At 43.5% G+C, this 22,585-nt stretch overlaps 1 protein-coding gene and 1 long non-coding RNA gene across 3 annotated transcripts in view; both read right to left on the bottom strand.

The window, feature by feature from the left end:
* LOC146026234 (uncharacterized) overlaps positions 1-22,585 on the bottom strand; it is a 484,129-nt gene that overhangs the window by 324,342 nt on the left and 137,202 nt on the right. The gene's annotated exons all lie outside the window — the stretch shown is intronic.
* The window catches only part of DLC1 (DLC1 Rho GTPase activating protein), a 377,085-nt gene that overhangs the window by 275,257 nt on the left and 79,243 nt on the right, over positions 1-22,585 (bottom strand). For both annotated transcript variants that reach the window (XM_083170037.1, XM_083170028.1), the window contains exons 3-4: positions 15,049-15,204; positions 3,335-3,469 (exon numbers count right to left, since the gene is read on the bottom strand). In XM_083170037.1, the coding sequence (XP_083026163.1) occupies positions 3,335-3,469; positions 15,049-15,204 (291 nt within the window). The remainder of the gene's footprint in view (positions 1-3,334; positions 3,470-15,048; positions 15,205-22,585) is intronic.

Raw genomic sequence — 22,585 nt, 5'->3', positions numbered from 1 at the left:
TATCGAACGATATCGCGTCGCATCGCATACCATCGTATGCGTTATGGTATGCGATGGGCGCCGCCAAAATACACAAGTACCGGTTTTATTTTATAATTATTAAATTATTATTATTATAATTTTATTTATAAGGCGCCACAAGTGTTTTGCAGCGCAGTACATAATGTATAGTAGTTACATCTTTCAGCACTTTGAATGTGAGCGGTAAACCACAAATCCTAAACTTTGGACCTTGTGCACATGAGACCTTAAAATAATTACATTTGTATACAATCAAACTAGCCACCATGCTATTTACATGCATGGCTTTTGTAATTGTCTGAATGTCACATTTTTCTACCTGTGAAATCATGGTTCATGGTTCTTCTTATGAGAGAGCGCCTGTCCGACATTAGGTGGATGAAATAATGTTGTGTTAGAAATCAATTCTCCACACTGTCCTTTGTCTCTGTCATTTGAAGTCAGGTCATGGAAATTTGCTGCAATTACCGATTTGTTTGCTGCAATTACCGATGTTCATTGTTTGGTAAGGGGAAACAAAGAGTATACAGTCACTACGTCGACCAAAGGAAGGGCGATATACATTAGATTGACCAATGATTGTCGACAGGCCTTAGGTCAACACCTTCAAAAGGTTGACATGGCTATAGGTCGACAGGGTCATTAGGTCGACACAAGCATTAGGTTGATCTGGACAAGGTTGACAGTCAAAAGGTCAAAATGGGTTTTAATTTTTTTTTTGAGCCGACATGTGCTGACAGGCAGTATTTCATGCCCTACAATCCACTAGGGAAGGGCTGGGAAACACCGGCCCTCCAGATGTTGATGAACTACACATCCCAGCATGCCTTGCATCAGTTTCAGCATGGCCACATAGCAAAACTAATGCAAAGCATCCTGGGATGTGTAGTTCATTAACATCTGGAGGGCCGGTGTTGCCCAGCCCTGCACTAGGGCGTGGTGAGAGACTATAATAGTGTGCTGACCGTAGTGAGGCACGTGCCCGAAGCCATGTGCAAGGGGACGCGGTGCACCTATACGGTGTCCATGTTGACAGTGTCGACATTCAGGACAAAAACCCATGTTGACCTTTTCACTGTCGACCTTGCCCACGTCGACCTATTGCTTGTGGTGACCTAATGATCATGTCGGCCTAAACCAATGTCGACCTTTTGAAGGTGTAGACCTAAGGCCTGTTGACTTTTAGTGGTTGACCTAATGTATGTCGACCTTCCTTTGGTCGACCTAATGATCCCAACCCGAAACGAAGGTGGTGGTGGCTCTTTAGCTATTGTGACTCTTCTAATCAATGACTGCAAAATTCCATGAGTCCTAATACACACGTGGAGGTTTCTGCTTCATTTGGCTAAATCGCTCAGTGTGTATGCCCCATAGCGATGGCAATGCGCAGCCCTGCGTGTTGCGATCACCGGTCCAAATCATTCAAACATACAGTATATATCTAGTCAAATTACTAAGCAAGAAACTGCAAATCCCCTTGCTTAATGGGGCATACGCACAGGGAGATTTGAGCAAGAGATGTGTTCTTAGCAATTTAGTGTGCGAGATTTCCCACGGTCTAGATCTCCCATACACACTGAGAGATTAGCACAAGAGATTTGTGCTGAGCGATTACAGGAGTGAGGGTCACGTAGATCGCTCAGATCTCTCAGATCGCTTCTTAAAACCCGAGGGATTTGCCGTTTCTTCCTAAGCGATCTGACTAGATTTATACTGCATGCTTGAACGATCTAGACCAGCGTTAGCGAAGCATGAGGCCACGCACCACCATCAATATGGGGTATACCCACTGAGCCATTTGTGCTTCATTTCTCAGCGATTTAGTCAAATCGCTTAGAAATTAGGCAGGAATCTCCCCGTGTGTATGTATCCCATAACCCCAAGGCACTCAGGGCCAGATGTATCAAGCTTCAAAAAAGTGATAAAGCAGAGTGTGATAAACAACAACCAATCAGCTACTACCTGTCATTTTTCAAACCCAGTCTGTAACATGACAGGTAAGAGCTGATTGGCTGGCTGTTTATCACTCTCCATTTTCACTTTTTGAAGCTTCGTGCATCTGGCCCTTAGAGAGGAAGTTATCTGTGTATATATGAAACCTTTCAAGTACAGAAGTTGCCTATAGCTAATAGTCATAAACTAGCTATCATATTATCTAATGCACTAGATAAATAAGGGGTGGAAGATAACTGGTTGCTATAGACGTCTCGACTTTCCTCTTTAGAAGGTTTAATACATCTCCTGTCTGAGGGCATAGCAGCATAGATGAGGCATGTGTATAATGCACTTAGCAGAATGTCAGAAGCAGAGGAGCCTGTTATAACTAATAGTAGGTTCCTAACGGGTAATGATAGACCTTTTGACTTCGCAATAGCAGAAATGTAGAAGAGGCTATGGCAGACATATGGACATCCTTACATCATTCATTTTAAGGATTTATCTTGCTATTCATTTTAATTAGTTTTGTTATATTTTATTGGCTGTTGTAAATAGACACAAATATATTGAAATGTCCATATTTTTATAAAATGTCTTATTGCTGTACCGTGTTATACCGCTTTCACACTGCCAAAACTTTTTAAAAACTGGTATTTTTAAACGGTATTTAAAACGGGTCTGAGCCTTCACATTGCAGTAGATTACCGTTTTAAATACCATTCACATCAGTCAACCCGTTTAATCCCCTGAACACGTTTCAAGGCAGAATGCAGGGAACAGCCTATCACAGGTTTGTAATCTGTTGTTTTTACTAAATACCGTTTCAGAGCCATTCTCACTGCATAAAAACGGCTCTGAAACGTGTAGGACTCTGCTTTTTAAACATTTTGAAATACCGGTTATCTTTAACTGGTAAATTAACTCTGGCGCTTTCCCACTGCAGCCTTAAACGTTTTAAAGTGGGAAAAAACGGCAATATACCGTTTAACAAGTGCAGTGTGAAAGGGGTATTAGATGTGCAGACTTAGCCCATATATGTAACTGTTTCCGAAAACCAATTTTTAAGGGGAAATCACCCTTCATGTGTCGCACCAGTCGAAATTCCTTAAAATGTTCTCTGAGGACAGGCCAATATAATTACTACTTAATCAGTATACCACTACATGGCACAAGCCTATTTGTCAAGATAGGTGTGAAAATTGCCAATTAGACATTTTTAGTCATCACAATGACCTGTAATGTTACCTTTATATAGGAAATATATTTTTATTTAAATTTATATAACAAATGTGAGCGGCATTTCAACAATAAAGCAAGAATCTGATCAAGTACAATAGGTGAAGATGTATGTTTCTGCATTGAGCTGTATGCTTACCACAATTTTTGGTTTTGCTCCGTTGCAAAATGCCTGAGCTGATGCACAATCTGCAATGTCTACCCGAGAGATATTCCTCCTAGGGTGACACAATGGGGAAGCATCTCCAGCACTGTCAGAACCAGACAGAGGGACCTGCACAGGACAGAGGATACAGATGTTACTCAACGCTTACAGTATGGCTGAAGCAAGAGGGAGTACATAAAACACATGAGAGTACATACTGTAGGCTATTTTTCATATTTATATGATATAGATACAAGTAAATCATGTTCTACAATTCTTGTGGAGGATTCAATTAGAAGCAGAGTTAATTTATTTTAAATACAGACATAATGATCAGAAATGAGAAAAAAAAATGTTGCATCTTTCTTATTCCATTCAGATAGCTCCCTCATGTGGAAAATTATGTAATTGCAGGCTGATTAATACATATCACTTAGGGCCAAATGAAACGGTGTGAGGATCACAAAAGTGAAAGATTTTGGGAGAGTTTTCCAATTTTCTTAAAGTGGCAATAAATTACATGGAAAAATCAACCTTTTTTTTTTCAGTGTAAATGATTGCCGCTTTAAAAAAAAGGGGGAAAATCTCTCCCATAATCTCTCAATTTCTGATTCTCACACCCTTTTACATTTGGCCCATAGTATTGTATTAAATATAATATCATTGTCATATCATTGTCGTGTCATTAATATCAACTTTTTTAATATAGTTTTAGCCCCATCATATAACACAGTTTACAGAGACGATACACTTGAATATATGATCCATAAGATCTGTGTCACATCTATGAAAAGGTTGAAATTCCTCTGTCCAGGAATAAAGCCATCTGTGAACTGTTAATTAATTAATTAATTAATTAATTATTTAAGTACTACTGAAATTCCACAGCTTGTGCTTTGCGACATTAAAAGCTCCCATCTACTGGTGCGATATGGGCACTTTTTATGCGATTTTGACGCATTGTTGAGGCGGATCACATGAAAAGTGTTATATCGCATGTTCTTTTTCTGTGATTGCAATGTGAGGCATGTTCCTGTGACTCTCTGGCCACTCTGCAGCCCAGAACACAGCACCCGGTACTGGGTTGAGAAGAAGAGCTGCTTCAGCACCTGTTTCCAGGTACTGGGGGGAGGACCAGGACTCCTACTGGGCCCCAGTGGCAAACGCAGGATTTTCAGAAGGGGGTTTCCAGAGGGGTGGAGCAAAGCACGGAGATGGACACTTAGGTGACCCAGTATATGCCGGGTCAGTTAAAGTATTATAGATAGACCAAATGTTTATTAATAATAATAATAATAATAATAATAGAATATATATATATATATATATATATATATATATATTGTAGCGTGGTGGTCCGGCACGGCCACTTTAAGTAGAATTGCTTTGACGGGTGCCTGCAGTCAGCATACCGTAGCAGCAATATAGACTCCCAAACACTGCAGCACTCCAGTCCTTTTTAAAAAAGTGATAAAATTTATTATTAGAAGCAATGTTTCAATACAGATAACTGTATTTTCCTCAGGCCTGAGGAAAATACAGTTATCTGTATTGAAACGTTGCTTCTAATAATAAATTTTATCACGTTTTCAAAAAGGGAGTGCTGCAGTGTTTGGGAGTATATATATATATATATATATATATATATATATATACATATACATACATACATGGGCTTCAACGGCAGTGTAGACCCCTGGGCATAGCAATGTATTGGGGCCCCTACCAATCCTCCAGCGGTAGGGGGTGGGGGAAGCTTTGATGTCCCGCGGGTGGTAGGGGGTATTATATCAACCACTCTGCATGTAGGGCCTGGTTCAATAATTTCCACTAATTACCCCTTTACTGCACAGATGGTGGGAGATGGGGTGGGAGAAGGGGGCATTGGGCTGAATGAAGGGGCCCTGATACATAACTTCCAGGGTGATAGAGGATGTTTAATATGCAGAGGAGGGGTGTATCGTGGAGTGGGCTCATTATTCATATTTTCTGGTGGGAGGACAGCTTGCTTGACTGCAGATATATCCAGTTCCCGGAAATAGATTTCTTAGATTTTAATGGAATTAAAAACTAGAGAATCCCACCTACCAAATGGTATTGGGGACTAGGGGGTCAGAGTTCAGTAGGCAGAGCAATCTGCCAACGAGGATATGAAACTACATACCAGGTGTGTGGAGCTGGAGCAGTAACCAGCTGCTGGAAGGCTGATCTCTGGTTCTGGGCACAGTAAAGACCAGCTTGTAGTGTCCATCAAAGGGGGAGAGTCCCAGCTTTTGGAATATATCCTCAGAAAAAGTAAGTCAGACAGAACCTGAAATATCTGACTGGGAATAACAATTAACAGGCTCGGATGGGGACCACTGCTTTGGAGTCAGATATCTCCGGTTCCCAAGGGCCGATTTTTACAATTCTTATATCCATGGAAAGAGGGGACCCTCAGCTTTCAGCTGAGGGCCCTTAGAATCCTGGGGGGTTCTGGGTACTCATAAACCCCCCAGGGTGCGCTACTGGGCCCCTCCATCAGACCTGGGTATTTAGTTCCCCCTCTTGGCACCACTGATCTCAGTTACTGTGGCACAACCCCTGGTCTTATTGCATATGGCGGCAATGGGGCAAATCGCCATCAGTTATATTATATAGAGCACCCATACTGCACAGTGCTGAACAGAAAGCATTAAGTCAGTCACATAGGGACTTTCCCCAGTGGAGCTTGCAATTTTTATTCTTTTTCCACTTGTACACACAAACATTTGGGTTATTTTTGTCAGAAGCCAACTGATTCAGACCTGTTTGCTAGGCAGCGCATATTTGTGAAATATACCATTGAAAGATTTTGCCTCCATTTGTAATGAAAAATAAGCCATGACATACTTCTCATTTGAACGCTGTCCTTTGGGGCGGCACTGACGTTCATGTGACATGAGCGGCCCGCCCCAAGCAGGCATTGACATGACTGCATTCGCATTTGCAGGGATACGTCCAGCATATTTGTGGGCACGCCCATAAAAATGTGTGTGGACGGTCAGGGTTTGGAGCAGATATGCATGTTAGAGAAGTGAGGGGGTGAGGGAGGTTGCTGTGAAGTTGTTGTCACTGATGTCAGGGTGAGGGGAGGATGTATGAGGTATCTCTATGTAGGAGTTGTCAGTAGGGGAAATATGTTATTAAATGTAACAATAGGGACTTCAATACATGTCTGTATTAGAGGCCATGCCCGCTTTTCTGAAGAGGTCATTCCTGTTTTACAAAGCCACACCCACTTTTCCGAGAGCGTATGTGCACATGAAGGTGGTGTGTGTGTGTGTGTGGTGGGGGGGGGGGGGGGGGGGGGAATCTCCAGGAATCAAAGATGCCTGAGGTGGCAACCCTAGCTGTGAGGCAGTAATGCTAACCACTACGCCACCCCACAGCCTATTTTTAACATCTTGAGTTATATATACCATTTGAACTCGTATACTGTGGATTTCTGCCTGGAACATTCAGATGGGAATACTGTATTATCCAGGCTGTGTGGTTTCAGCTAATCAACATCTACATGCTCTAAGACCTGCATCTGCTTGTAATCTTGTGACTACCAGATAAGGGGGGAGATTCTCTAAGGGAAAAATGTGGTAAAAACCCCGTTATCGGGGTTTTTACTGCATTTTGGGATGCTGTAAGCATCCCCCGCCGGCGGGGGGCATCGCCAGAAAAATTTGGCAATGCCCCATAGAAGCCAATGGGCTTCTACCGCAACCCTCCGCCGCCCTGCGCCGACGCCCCGCATCGCCACCTCCCCCCTCACCTGTGTCCGGGCAGCACAGAGCTGTGCTGCCCGGACCTGTGACCTCCTCCCTGCACTGATCCTCTTCCGGGTGCAGGGAGGAGGAGAGCCCGGTGCAGCAGCAGCAGCGCTGGGTGTGGGAGGGAGGGGGAAGCCGCCGGGACCTGCTGGGACCCGGCAACTCACCGCAAAGGACAGCTCTTAACGCAAGAGCTGTCCTTTGCCTTAATTATCGCATATGTTACAACATATGCGATAATTAAATATGCGATGGGCGGCAAAGGGGGGGCGGAGATTCTTAGAGAATCTCCCCCAAGCACCGGCCATTTACAAATGATCTCGCTGTCCCGAGTTTGAGCCTTATGTCTCTGAACTCGCTGTCTGCTTCATACTAAAGTCAAATTGGTCCATAGAAAATTACCAATAAGGAATTAGCTATTGCTATCCAGGAAGTGCAGCAGTAGTGTGATCACATGACACACATTGGCAAGATTACACAGTCCCAGGTGCTAGGACAGGAGCTGTTAGTGGAGATAGTAACAGGCAGTTACCTACAGACAAAAGGGAATTCTTATACCCTGCAAGTGGCAAAACAGGCCTTGGTCACCCATCTGTGGTGGAGTCATCCCATTCAGACATAGGTATTGCTTTAGATAGAGCTTTAGATTTACTATAGAAGTTGCAGCATAGGTCTGCTCCCTCACTCTGACCTATGGGGATTATTCAGACCTAAGCGCTGTGCTTCTAATTTGCAGAGCCCTGAGATCAGGTAAAATCACCGCCCAGCCAAAGGGAAATCCCACCCTGCTGGAAGGGGCTATAGTACATTTGAAAATGCGGTTCTTTAGTACATCCTGCCCCCTGACTTGTCACACTAGCCCAGCAGCATCTAAGCTGGAGCATGTAGGAGAACTAGGCACAGTCCGCTCTAGATCACTCTAGAAAACAAGGGAGATGATTCTTGGCTTATTGAGCCCTTAGACCATGTGCTATCTCCAATTCCTGTTTTCCTGACAAAAATGCAGGCATTTCCCACCAAAACCATGTCCTTATTGTTGGTATATAGTATATAGATGTGCTTGGGAGAAGAGATAAACTGCAGATAAAGTAGAGATAAGGTAAAAGGAGATAAAGCACCAGACAATCAACTCCCAACTGTCATTTCCAAACAGCAGATTGGATGGTGCGTTATTGCCGACACTTTATCTCCACTTTATCTCTTCTCCAGGCTTAATACATCTGCCCCAATGTTGGAAAAATACTTCAGTTAAGAGTGCGAAAAGCAGGACTGTTGGGAGGTAGAACCATGGGCACAGGTGATGGGAGTACAGCTGCTATGCCTCTCGCAGATGAATGGGGCCCATCTTCCCTGGGTGATACATATGGGCCCTTACAAACTTTCATTGAGTCTGCAATATATTTAGTAATGCCCCTGAACCTGCTCATTGTAGTGTGGTATACAATAAAGCCATTATTATGTTATGTAATATGAACAGGAACACGGTAATGTGGTACAATATGAAGTGACGGCATACTATGACTGGAGCACTGTAATGCAGCATAATATGAACTGGGGATACTTTCTGCCATAATGTGAATTGGGGTAACTAGGTGGCATAATGTGTACTGGCGGTCCTATAATGTGACATACTTTGAACTAGGTCACTGCTATAGGTCAGAAAATGAACTAGAGCACTATTACGGCATAACATCAACAACTGCTGCTGAGAGATGTCTCTACAAGCACTGGGTCAGGGGCCCTTTCAAAATGTTGCCATCAGTTCCACGAGGTTCTGGCTATGAGGTTCTGGGTATGACAGTATATTTTGGAGAGTGGGTTAAACCTAGAGCTCAGGTAGAAGATACCCTGATATAAAACAAGTCTGAATTAGACACATGGCCCAGTACTGTGAAGTTGCAATGCTAACCCATGTGTAATCATACTACACATGGGCCCTTATTCAGATCTGATCGCAGTACAAATATATTCTTAAAATGGGCAAAACCATGTGCACTGCAGGTGGGGCAGATGTAACATGTATAGAGAGAATTAGATTTTGCTGAGTTATTATGTTTCTGTGCAGGGTAAATACTGGCTGCATTATTTTTACACTGCAAATTTAGATTTCAGTTTCAACACACCCCACCCAAATTTAACTCTCTCTGCACGTGTTACATCTGCCCCACCTGCAGTGCACATGGTTTTGTCCATTTTGAGAACAAATTTGTACTGAATAAGGGCCATAATCCTTCTCACCCTCGACAGTCGGAATTCTGACGGTCATATACTGACATCGAAATCCCAACCCCCAGTATTCGGACAGGGGGGTGAGCGCAAGAAAGGCCCTTGCGGGCTTGCTATTCTCGCCATGATGGAACCCCACCATGTAGAATAGCCCCTGTCAGTCAGGATGACAACTATCGGCATTTGAACAGTCGGGATTCTGATGCTGGTATACTGACTGTAGGAATCAGGCACCCCCTAGGCCAGGGGTTCTCAAACTCGGTCCTTAGGACCCCACATAGTTTATGTTTTCCAGGTCACCCTACAGGTGCACAGGTGCATTCATTACTCATTAACACATTTTAAAAGACCTGTGAGACCTGAGAACCTGTACCCTAGGCCATGGGGTGTTGTGGCTGCAATGTAACTGTACGTTTATTTTAGTTAGCGTGTTATTTATTTACTACAGAGTGTTGCAGTCAGAAATCATTTTACAGATATGCCCTGATGTTATTACCAAGTGTTGCCAGTAATGTCTCAAGTGATGATTATTTGCACAAAAGTCTGCTAGCCAAGCCAAAACATCATTTTACTTAAAGTTATCAAGGCAAGGGGAAATTTTGGAATCAAGCACATGGGAAAAAGTAGAACTGGCAGGATGATTATCTAAATGATGCTGCATCATAAGACGTGTCACCATCTGCCAAAACAGAAATGTTTAACGAGAGGTAAATCTTTAGTCCTATAATCTAGTATGGGAAACAATGATTTTGAGTATAATTGTAGTGTGTTGTTGGCAATAGGCAACGATTGTGGACAGAGGCCAAAATTCGGAGTAATAACAGATCACACATGCGAGAAGCTGCAAAATCACTGACACACAGCAGTCATGTAGATATACAATTAGTTTCATCTCCTGGATTGCAAAGCTCTGAATTTTATTTTTACCACTCATTATCACCATAGCTGCCCACCCTCCTGCATCCTGCAGGAGACTCCCTGAAATAGCAGCAATCTCCCTCTCTCCCTCATTAGTCTAGCAATCTCCCTCATTTTACCTAGCCCACATTACACTGTTACATTATAGTCACCTCCCCTCCTGCATTCTGCAGGAGACTCCCTGACATAGCAGCAATCTCCCTCTCTCCCTCATTAGTCTAGCAATCTCCCTCATGTCACCTAGCCCACATTACAGTGTTACATCATAGTTACCTCCCCTCCTGCATCCTGCAGGAGACTCCCTGAAATAGCAGCAATCTCCCTCATTAGTCTAGCAATCCCCCTCATTTTACCTAGCCCATATTAAACGGTTACATTTTTGGGGAAAAAAAGGAATGAGAGATAAATACATTTACATTGAATCATCAGCACCATTTCCCAGGACATTATCAAGTATAGTAACTCTTGCTAACTGCTTTGGGGCTCATCTACATTTGGATATAAGTCATTTTAAATTACACAACCGCGCTTCTAGGTGCCAAGTTCACAATCTCTCCAAATATGGAACTAGACACGACCTTAAATGGGACACTTTGCAAAATTCTATTACCAACTATAATCTCCCTGAAATTAGTTTTCAAAAGTAGGCAAGTATGATTATCACCATCCCTGCTTATATCCCAATATCATATTCCATGCATTAAGAGGAAAATACAAAGAAAATACTCCAAAACAGAAGCAGTAGTAGGTAGTTGGCTGCAGCCTGCAACAGGGATATACCATATATATATACTTGAGTATAAGCCTACTTTTTCAGAACATTTTTTATGCTGAAAAAGCACCCCTCGACCTATACTCGAGTGAGGGTCCCACTTGAGTCAATAAGTTTTCCCAGTTTTTTGTTGTAAAATTAGGTCCCTCGGCTTATATTCGGGTTGACTTATACTCGAGTATATACGGTAACCACATATTTTTTATCTCAGTGGACTCAGGACATCTTTGTCACATTTTGTGGCTGATATGCTAATTACAGAGTGTAGCTTGCATATTTTTTGCGTGTTCTGGATCTGTGATTTTTTGGGCAACATTTTGCCAAAAAGTCATTTTTTGCACTTTTTCCGAAATCGCATATTTAATGAGATGTGAAATGCGTCAAAAATTGTGCATTCTAAAGTGGCAATTTTAAGTGACGCTGGAACTTGCATCCAGATGTTTTCCCATTATACACTACAGTATATAAATCGCAAATTTAATGAGATGCGAATTCTAGAATATGTTACTAAAAATCGCCACACATGCAAACCAGGTTGTGATGGGCGAATTTGACAGAACCATGTACAGATCATTGAGATCTGTGCATAGTTCTATGGTAAAATATGTGTAAAAGTTTTTTTTTTTTTTTAAATGGCGTGGGGTCCCCCCCTCCTGAGCATAACTAGCCCCGGGCTCATTGAGCCAAACCTGGTTCCAAAAATACGGGCTTCCGCCGTCCCTGCTGACAGCTTCTATTGCGCTGACACAGCGCAATAGAAGCTGTTAGCGTGGTTAGCTCTATGCGTCTCCATGGAGACGCTTTCAGCCAATCAGGGCTGAGCTATGCAAATTCAAAAATCGCGATTTTAAAAAGTGCGATAATGTGCGATTTCGGAAAGTGACTAAAAATCGCACTTCATTAAATCTCGCCCACAATATAATATGCCTTTCAATGGCATCTCCCCTTGTGACTGAAAACTAGTTATCTGATTCAGACCTGTTCACTAGGCTGCATATATTAGCTAACAGGCTTTTCTAGACACAGGAGGTTATTCTGATGTGTACGTTCCCATGTGCGTTCGCACGGGGGAGCGAAGTTTAGCGAATGTGCATGCGCATAAGCATTTATGCACATGAACAGCCACTTGGTGCGAGCGGACACAGCAAACTGGTTGTACACCATGCCGTTCATAACTAGCAGTGTGGGTGGGGGGCGTTGGGTGGCGGCAACGGGCTGCGCCCATGGGAACACCCAGCATTTCATGACCGTTCCCATGAAAATGCTGGTTGTTCTCATGTAAATGCGCCTGTGGTGTGGGAGGTGGGCAGCTGACATCAGCGGATGTAAGCTGCCTGCCTGCTTCCTGTACAGGTCGCCCTTCTCTGTACCTCTACCAATTCATTTATGTCCTTTTAAAGGTGTGGATACCACAGCTGAACACAGTATTTCAAGTATGGTCTCACCAATGCCTTGTAAGGAGGCACTATCACATTGGCATCCCTTGAATCCATTCCCTTTTTAATGCCATGCCAGGGTCCTGTTTGCTTTTGCTGCTGCACTTGAGCAGTGTGCACTATTACCCAATTTTTCATCTATGATGACCCCCAAGTCCTTCTCCACTGCACACTTCCCTATAATAACTCCCTTTACCCCATAAGTAGCTTGTTCATTTTTGTTCCCATAATGAATTACTAATTTTTCAATGTTAAACCCAGGGCATACAGTGGTCATGCAGAGGTGGGGGAACTCATTTCTTTATGCCACTTAATTACACCCCATCACCTCCCCCCATTAGGCAGAAGACAGGGCCAGTGGTAAGGTTTTGGTATCCCCCTGCAAACTAGAATGCTTTCCTGTAAGAATTATTGTGCAGGGCCAATGTGGAGGTTAAAATGTTCCACCTCACCATTAGAGGTGGTGGAACTCAGTTCCACCCGGTTCCCCCTCACTTTAACCCCTGGTTAAACCACATTTTCCACCTATCCGCCCACCTTTTTAGTTTCATTAAGTCGCTTGGTAGTGTATCCATATCCTCTCCCGAGTTCATTTACTTACTTAATTTCGTGTCATCCGCAAATATTGCAGTCTTGCTCTCTATGTAACTACCTATATCAGGGGTCCTCAAACTCGGTCCTCAGGACCCCACACAGTTCACATTTTCCAGGTGCACAGGTGCATTCACTACTCATTGAAACATTTTAAAAGAGCCACAGGTGGAGCTAATTATTTCACTTGTGATTCTGTGAGGAGACCTGCAAAACATGCAGGGTCCTGAGGACAGAGTTTGAGAACCTGTGAACGACAGTACTGTAAATCAATAGAAGAAGTATTACATCAACAGATTTCCCGAAGTCTATTCCCTAATGACTTCATAGACGCTAATTTAATTAGTCTGGCATGATCAATTTTTGACGAACCCATGCTGAGCCTTACAGTACTTTTCACATTTGGATACTATCTCTTATTATTCCTTCTAATATTTTCCCACAATGGATGTAAGTCTGACCGGTCTATCATTTTCAGGGATAGTTTTGCTACCTTTCGTGCCAATTATTGCTTTACTGCTTCCTATTATAATGGGATTTAAGTTTGTATTTTACATCTTGCATAGCTTTAAGTGTAAATGGAGACAACTAGCATTCATTGCTCAATAACACATATTAAAGACCCAGATTTGGTCTGCAAAACTTGAACATTTAGCGGTCAGTTGAGGACTGAGCTTAGCCACAGTTGTTCTATAGCAGTGGTTCCCAGCCCTGGTCCTCAAGTACCTCAAATATAAAAAAAAATCCAAAGGTGACGAGAACTGTTAGGGGTACTTGAGAACCAGAGTTGGAAAACACAGTTCTACAGGTGCCCATACACCCAGTGAGGGGTGTATGGGCACCTGTAGTACTGGGGGCCGGAATCACGCTGGCGGTGTAGCATAGCATTGTGAAGGAACGCTAGTGGGTGGTGGAGGTTAGCGGCAGAATTTGAGAAAACAGTTTAAATCAGGGCGACCCTCTGATCAGCGCACCACCCATTTTTTTTTTTTTTTATTTCTAATTCTGCCACGATCCCCGCTGCACGCTTAAGGTGGCCATACATCAGAAAGACATTGCACCCAATCATACAATCTCAATGGATTGTAAAATGGATTGTATGCAGATTGTGTGCACATTGTGTGCGAACAATCATACAATGCCGACCCCGGGAGATTGGAGGATTGGTCCTCTGACCTGATGTGCTGCACGTCAGATCAGTTGGGGTTGGGAGCAGATTGCGTGTGCTTTTAAACACATGCAATTTGTCTTTAGATGGCTCATGCAACCAGAGTCATGTGACACTTCCTCCCTGACTAGCAGAGAAGAGAGGTGCAGCTTCCGGGTGGCCCGTGGCAGTGTTACGAAGCGGTAGATGGGCAGGCGGCTGAAGAGAGCGGTGGATGTCCTTTTGCACAATTCTGTCACTACTCTGAAAACAGTTTTCAGAGGATTGCTGCATTCAGGCTATTTAATAATGGCATAACACATCAGATGTGAGCAGATTGGTAGCTGCTGGCAACCTGTAAATTCAATTTCAAATATTGATTTTTGGTACTCCTATCCTTTTAATCCTAGTAGGCCAGCTTGAAGCTTCAATCATACAGTAATGCAGAGTAGATGGATTGTATGACAGATTGTGAGTACATTGTGTGTCCAAAAACCACCAAGGACTGCAGGTGAGTTGAAGGGAAATTGGACACAATCATGATGATTGTAAAATACTGGTCTTTCTGATGTATGGCCACCTTAAGGCTACTTCATAGCGCTACACTCTCCACCACCCACTGCCCCCTGCCCATGCAACAAAGGGTGCTGGAGGAGGGCACTTTTGTCACCAAAAGGGCAGCATAAGTAACAGCATATAAGTATGGGCACCATAAGTAACAGCATATAATAATAATTATCTTTGTCATCCAGTTGGACCAAAAGCAAGTGAATACGTCAGTAAAAATGTAATCCACAAGTAAAGACAAGACTATTGAATGCAATCTGTACACTTACATATGCAGTATGTAGATGTCCCTCGCTGAGTATTGGTTTGCGGGACAGGGACGGAGAGCAGAGAGCATTGTCTATGTCTTTGTCCAGCTGATCCAGTTTCATTATTAGCAGCACCATAGAGTCCAGTCTTGGCTGACATTTGCCTTGTTTAAATTTCTAGGAAACAAAAGAGACGCCTTCAGCATAAGTGAGCTTAAAGAGTTAGCAACAAATAAAGTTAAAGATACAATTATGTTAAGTTTATTTAAAGACAATAATACCAATGCATATGCCATCTTCACAGACAAAGACATCTTCAAAGATGAAATGTCCTGCATTACACTACTCATATAGAAGCACATCAGATAAATCATGCCATACCAATTTGTTATGAATGCAGTATTTTGATTATGTACTAGAAATTGATGGTACTTAAGTGGCATCCTTTCATCATTTGTAGTCTGTATAATCCTAGCGACCGCATTATGTCGCCCAATTTCCGGGGATTTCTAGGCAAGTTCATAAAAAATGCTACCGACCCACATTATCGCTTCATTATGCGATGTATCACTAACCATCAATTTGCCAAAATGACTGATTGGTGGCCACATGGACTGATGGTTTTAAAGCAGCAATATAAATAAATGCCAAGTAGATTTGTGGTGGTGGGGCTGAAATACAGGCCACAATTCATATAGGGGAGACGGACTAACTGCCAATGAGTCCTGACCGGAGATGTTTGGCATTGTTGGGGTGGCAGTTAGCGTGGATCCCATGATTGAATTTTAAGCTGTTCTGCAGCCTTACCTCTGGAGCTGCCACTAGCAAGGAAGTCCACGAACAGAGCATTTTGTACCTAATGGAATGGGTCATGTTGGAGGGGACAATATATGGAAAAGCCAACTGGGCACCTATTCTCTGAATTATACAAAGGAGCAGCAGTATCTGTTACTTACATGTGGTAGAGGGTTTGCCGCTACCCCCTGCCTGAAGAGAAAACTGTCAGCCCAGATCCTGGCACCTGCACAATGCTGTGTGACTGCGCATGCGCATAGCCCATGGTTTTTATGGACTGCACCAATTGCAGCCCATATAAGCTGGATTGGGCTGCACAATAAGCTACCATTTTCCTGCCACATGGTAAGGCTCCTGTCCCTTCTTCCGGGTAGCTGCCCTCTGGTCCAGTGCACTGATTGAGGACTCAGGTCCACATACAAAGCAAACTTGGTAGAAAAACACTGGGCATGTGCAGCAACGCTGCTCTGTCCCTACAAACTGCATGATGTTGCGGTAGCTATAGTAAAATCGTATTATATACCAATATACTCTATTCATAATTTGAGCCGCTTGACAAGAGGATGGGTGTTTCTGGGCTACCAGAATCCCCTTCCCCTGCTCACATTACAATTTATTTGTGTCAGTTAGCTACAGTGACAGATTGCTGCTTCCCATGGTTTACAGTGGGATTCTTATTTAAAGTATGTAGATTAGCCATACTCCAGCCTTATTTGCAGCTGTGCATTATTACATAAAGGGTTCATTTTATATTTGTAAAACATTTTCTGAAATGCTTTGAATGTGCCTAGATGTGCACTTCTCTGCTGAGACTCAGGTGTGATGCTCACCCAACACCTGTGGCGTGTGTCTCTTCTTATTTTTATTTCTTCTGTTGTTCTGCGCAGCACTACGCGGGTTATTCTGGTTGACACGGAGCACCTCTTTTTAAGCCTGCCCGCCACTCGCATTGTCGCCCGCCCCCCTTCACAGGGCGAATTCACCCAGGGGGAGAGACCCACATCATTTGACCATCGAATGATGTGGAGTGTACACTCAAAATTAAGACACTCTCAGGCGTCTTAGCTTTGCGTATGTCCTGTATGAGGACAGGGCAGGCAGCTGACTTCCGGTGATGTCAGCTGCCCGCCCCCGGCCCCCGCATCATCGGGGCATTAACATGAGAATGACCAGCGTTTTCATGGGAACGCCCCGTGAAACGCTGGGCGTTACCATGGGCACAACCGCTAGCCCACCTCCCCACGCCCGCCGTCTGCACTGGTGTGTGCGAGCGACTGGCGAACACTCTATTCGCCAAGGCCACTAGCACACAGAGCATGCGCAGAAGTAAAACATTGCCCTTCCGAGCGAATTCGCATGGGAGCGCATGAACTAGAATAAGGTCCACTATGAACTTTTATTTTACTTTGAGCCTTGAAACGTCGACATGACGAAATAATGGATTTCTAAATACACCCATGGAGTGCCGCTTGTTTCTTATATATTCCATCAATGGAGGTTTGAGGAAAGAGTTCTATTTATTTTTTTGGCAATGTCTATTTTGTACTTTTCATTACTGGCATTTTTATTCTCATTTCTAGTTTTAAAGACAGAAAAAAAAAAAAAAAGATAATTCTGGAGACTTGTCCCGATGCTACTATAAAGTTTGAGGGCGAGATGTACTAAGCCTTGAAAAGTGATAAAAAGGTGAATGATAAACCATCAACATCAACCAATCAGCTACTACCTGTTATTTTTAAAACCCAGCCTGTAACATGGCAGGTAGGAGCTGATTGGCTGGTGGTTTATCACTTTCCATTTTATCACTTTTCAAGCTTAGTACATCTGGCCCTGAATCAACTTAGACCTTTAGGCAAATACTGGTACATTTATGCATTGATAAATACAAGAACTGAATATTTAACGTATTTTGAGGACGATCCAGAAATCGGCCCCAGCCCCGATACGCACTCGCCGGGCTGTTCCCTGCGGGGAGGGCCAGGGGAGGACAGGATCGGAAACACTGGGCGTTTCCATCGGTACACAGGTGGACCAATGCCTGCCAGCGGTGGACGGCTGACATCACAGAACCTCAGCTGAAAGCAGGAGAAATCATTCGGTGATCGGCAACCATCAAATGACATCTCCTGCTACCATGGGGATTCGGGGGCAGGGAGGCATGGATTAGGCCTGGCGGCGCCTCAGTAACCTCTGATGTTCGCAGCTTACTGAGCCAACCTGAATTAGAGCCTTTGGGGGACATTTACTAAGCCAAATAAGTCTATTTTAGGCATATTCATAGGCAGCCATATGCAAATACGACTGCCTATACATATTTTTGGCATTTACTATACTGAAAATACTTAAATTCGTATTCATGGCACATTCGTATTTGTATTTACGAATATGAATGTATATACAATCGTCAGAATACGACTAGGAATCCCCATTCTTTCGAATGGTGATTCCTAATTTACTAAGCAGGATACGGCCTCTAATTGCTAGTCAAATACGGCTGGAAAATACATCTCATTTTCCAGCTGTATTTGGCAGCAGCCTGCACGGATCAGTCAGATCCGTGCTGGCTCCAGTGTAAATTTTTTTTAAGAGAAATAAATAAATAATGGAAAAAAAAAAAAAAAACGGCGTGGTGTCCCCCGCCCCCAGGGCCATAACCAGCCCCAGCCTCATAGAGATGGTCCTGGTTTTAAAAAATCAGGCAACAAAAGATGTAGAGGTCCCCTGGATTTTTTTAAAGCAGCATCAGGCTCAAGGGCCGTTCCTGGTTCCAGTGATACTGCTGCTTAATTCCAGTCCAGTTTTAGTGCTGCATAAGTTCAGTACAGTGGCGCTGCCAATAAGTCCATTGGTAGCACTGCGGTTAAAGTCCAGTGATACAGCTGTATAATTCCAGTCCATTGATACCGCTGTGCGGAGGAGGGGGGCTGCCGTGATGCCCCTCCGCTGCTGCTGCCGTTCTCGTGGTCCCCTCTCAGCTGCTGCCTCATATCCTAGGCCTCGCCCGCCATTCTTGGTCCCCGTCGTGGGGCCGGCGCATGCGCAGTAGCTCCTTCGGTACTGCACATGGCTGCATGTGCATAGCCCCCAGCCTCTATGGGCTGCTTTTGCAGCAGCCCCCATAGGCATATTCAGGGTCCTGAATCCAGCGCAGTATTGTCCTAGTACTGCGCATGCGATTTTTATGGGCTGCCACTCAGCAACCCATATAAAGGTGTCTCCCGGAGGCAACACCACTCAATGGGACCGCCATGGGTGACTGGCAGGTCGGACCTCCAAAAGGAAGTCACTGCCAGTCACAGTGAAGCCAGAGCAGTCTCACAGACTGCATCTTGCTTCACTTAGTCAGAGAACAGTGGTGGATTTTACCTGGGAGGGCTGCAGCCCTGCTGCTGTGTAATTCCAGTCCAGTGATACTGCTGTATAATTCACATTACATTTCTGCCTGATCTCTACTGTATAAGAGGCATACAGTACAGATGTCTCAGAAGAGATGCCTCCTACATTTAACTGCGAGCCCAGCATTGCTTCTGACGTTGCAAGCAGGGATCCAACATCGCGGCTTGCACACGCAGACCCTTGGCTCACCCCTAGCAGAAGATGGCGTGGCTAAATCGCAAAGTCTATTGCACTATAAATGTGACTACTTGGTACGATCTCAGTGTAGGCCAATACAGATGTAGCCACTGTCACCGTAGTTTCGATGCAGGGCAGGTGGGACATGCGTGCCATGATTTGCGCATATGCCATCATGCTCGCGTGACTTTTGTAAACCTGCATCTATTAACTTTGCCTTAGCTGCCACAGCCCGGCTTGCTGAGTCATGGGTGGGACTGGGTGCACCATTTGTGCACGTGCGGTCGTATCGCACCCACGATGAGCTACATCTGTAGATAGACACAGAGGCAGATGTGCATGCTGTTTTTCCTTGAAATTAAACAATAGTTTTTCTTAACCTTGAGCTTTATTTAATCACATTTGTCAATAAAGATCTTGCTATTTTAAAGTCTTTAGCAAAAATACTTCCAAGTAATCTGACCCAGCAATAGAGTAATCTTTGTTGCTTAAACCTTTCACTCATCTTCTTCTTAATTATCTCTCAAAGGAGGCTTTACTTTTTTCAACCATGAGAAAACAATCCTAAAAACATTTTCATTTGCTTATCCTACTTAACTATGTGCAAGACATTCTTAGCATTAGAATGGTCTTCGAACAACCAGCTAGTGGGATCATCTTTTTGTTTATTGAAAACAAACAATTTAGGTTATTCTAGTTTGTTTGCTCCCCTGTGCATTCGCACAGGGGAGCGATGTTTGGCATCTGCGCATGCTGCAAGTCAACCAGAATAAGGTCCAATGTATATTGTTATAGCGTAATAGCAAAAAAACACCAACATTTTTGGCAAAAAAAATACAGATCCAAAACATGAAACACAAAACACGAAAATGGTGGTGTTTCAGTAACAGATCCAGATCCAAAGCACTGCCCGAGATACAGACCCAAAACGCATTTCACGAAGCACGAAAAGAGCCTTGTGCACATCCCTAATTGTTATAATAAAAAACAAAAAACAAACTGAAAATGCATAATTGCAAGATCAAAAACTGCATAAACAACAGAAATACTGTAAACAGGAGTGTGATACAAATAGACTAGAAATATAAGGCTTAATCCTGATCTTCTCAGTAAGCTTACCGAGCAGTTGTTGCTCCACCCTGCCGAATCGCCTCTCCCCCCGCCGCCATATCCCCTATGCAAGGGGATGTGTTATGAAAACACATCTCCTCACATGTGTCACTCCTGCATTTACATGGTTTGCATGGGAACACCCATGAAACGCTGGGAGTTCCCATGTCGGAGCGCAGCCACTGCCCCCGTCCGCCGCCATCCCTCCCCTTCCCCATGCGAGCACCACATTCCATTAAAATCTACACAATACTTTGAGACCACCTTTTCATGATCATTAATGGGTTCTATTACAGTATTTTTAGTAACAGGTCAATTCCATATTAGGGTCCTGATGGAGCCACCTACCGTGATATTCAGTAAACTCACGTTTTCAGAGCTTTTCTGCAGGAACCTATGACACCTACTGTATGCAATGGTTCCTGGAGCCTTGAAGGCCCAATCAAATCCCTCTGCACACTCTGGTCCTGCGTATGAATGAAGACCGATGGGTCGATCCCTATAGTGTCAAATTTTGTTGCTTATTAATAATCATCTATGGTAAGAATTGTGGGGACAACAACTGCTTTTGGAGCAGCTGTTAGCACACTGGAGAAATATTGCTCTTGTGTTATTTTATCAGCCACCTCATATTTAATTATCGGGATCTCCGATAATGAATGAGTATTGTTCTTTTGCTGCACCAAATATTTAGGGAGGGGCCCTAGACTGCAAACCCTATATAATGAGAAGTGACCTTTCTGATGCTTATAGTGCCACACACACAAAGAAAAAAAGGATGCAGGTGCACTATTCAAATATTACTAATTAGACAATGCTCCAAATATCTACTATTACATGATCTATCTTCAAAACAATCTTGCTCAATGTAGTCATGTGAGCATCCTGTTCATGGCTCATGTTGTTGTTTAAAATACAAGATGACATCACTAGCGATAGTTAAAGTGGTCTAACAGTAACAAGTACACTGTTCAAAATCTGGACAAATGGATTGCAATCAGCAGGGCCATAACTAGGGTTGTGCGAGCAGTACAGTAGTACAGGAGGCAGGGCTGCAGAGTACCTGGAACGGCATCCAACAACCATCAGTGGCACTGTAAAGCCACCTGGAGGTCACCCATCAGCCAGTGGAGCTGCCAAGAGCGTCCTTAGGATGCTGCAGTCAGAGCTGTACTTACCATAGCCTGTACCTCTGCCCCTCATCTGTGACATCATGGCTGGAGCCAGGAAGTGGGGACAGTAGTGTCTGGGATGACTTATACGAGTCTTTAAAATATATTTTTTAAGAGGTAAATCATCCCACAGGCCTAGTACAAGAACTTGTGTTTGTTGATAACAATGGAAACATTTGTGTACTGGACAAAATAGTCAAATAGTCAAAATCGCATAGCACATAGTGCAAATCGCACTGTGCTATGCAGCACCCAATACCGATTCAATCCTGATGCGCAGCCCCGCGGCATTGTAATTGAATGTAGAAATAGACTGTGCAGCACAGTCCGTCCCCTCCACATCGCAATTGGTTCTGTGGTTTCACAGTTTATCACAAACAAACACATAAACAGATGTTCTCAATTTAAAAAAGATGAATAGATAGATTAATGAAAAAGAATCGCTGAAAGTCAATCTTATTTTTCGGTTTAAGCCTCAGCGCCAACAGGACAAAATAGAACAACTATTGTTTTTTACGTCCTGTAATTATGTACGCCTATCCCATGGAAGCAGTTCCTCACTTGTGCATCTGTAGTTCACGTAACAGCTGTAGAACTATTCCCTAACGTTGTTGCTATTTTTCACGTGTTTACATCAACATCTGTGCATGTTCTTTGTCTCTAAATAGGTATCTACACCACAAACTATTTCACTTTTGGAAAAACACAATCTGCTTCCAAACTACATTTTTATTTCCATGGCTGCTTCATACGCGCCATACATTTCAGATATTCCATTAGTTATACTGTACTATTGTTGCCTGCTACTTAAATTCTCCATGTCATCGAGGGCTGTTATTGCTGATCCGTGTTTGGACCCTTGAGTCTAACTGAAGCTGAGCTGAAGATGAAAACTGAACTTTTAATAA

Source organism: Crinia signifera, chromosome 1 (genome assembly GCF_055691185.1).
Source record: "Crinia signifera chromosome 1, ASM5569118v1, whole genome shotgun sequence".
Taxonomy (NCBI): domain Eukaryota; kingdom Metazoa; phylum Chordata; class Amphibia; order Anura; family Myobatrachidae; genus Crinia; species Crinia signifera.
Note: the sequence above shows the minus strand (reverse complement) of the source record. Positions and strands in the feature narration are given on the sequence as shown.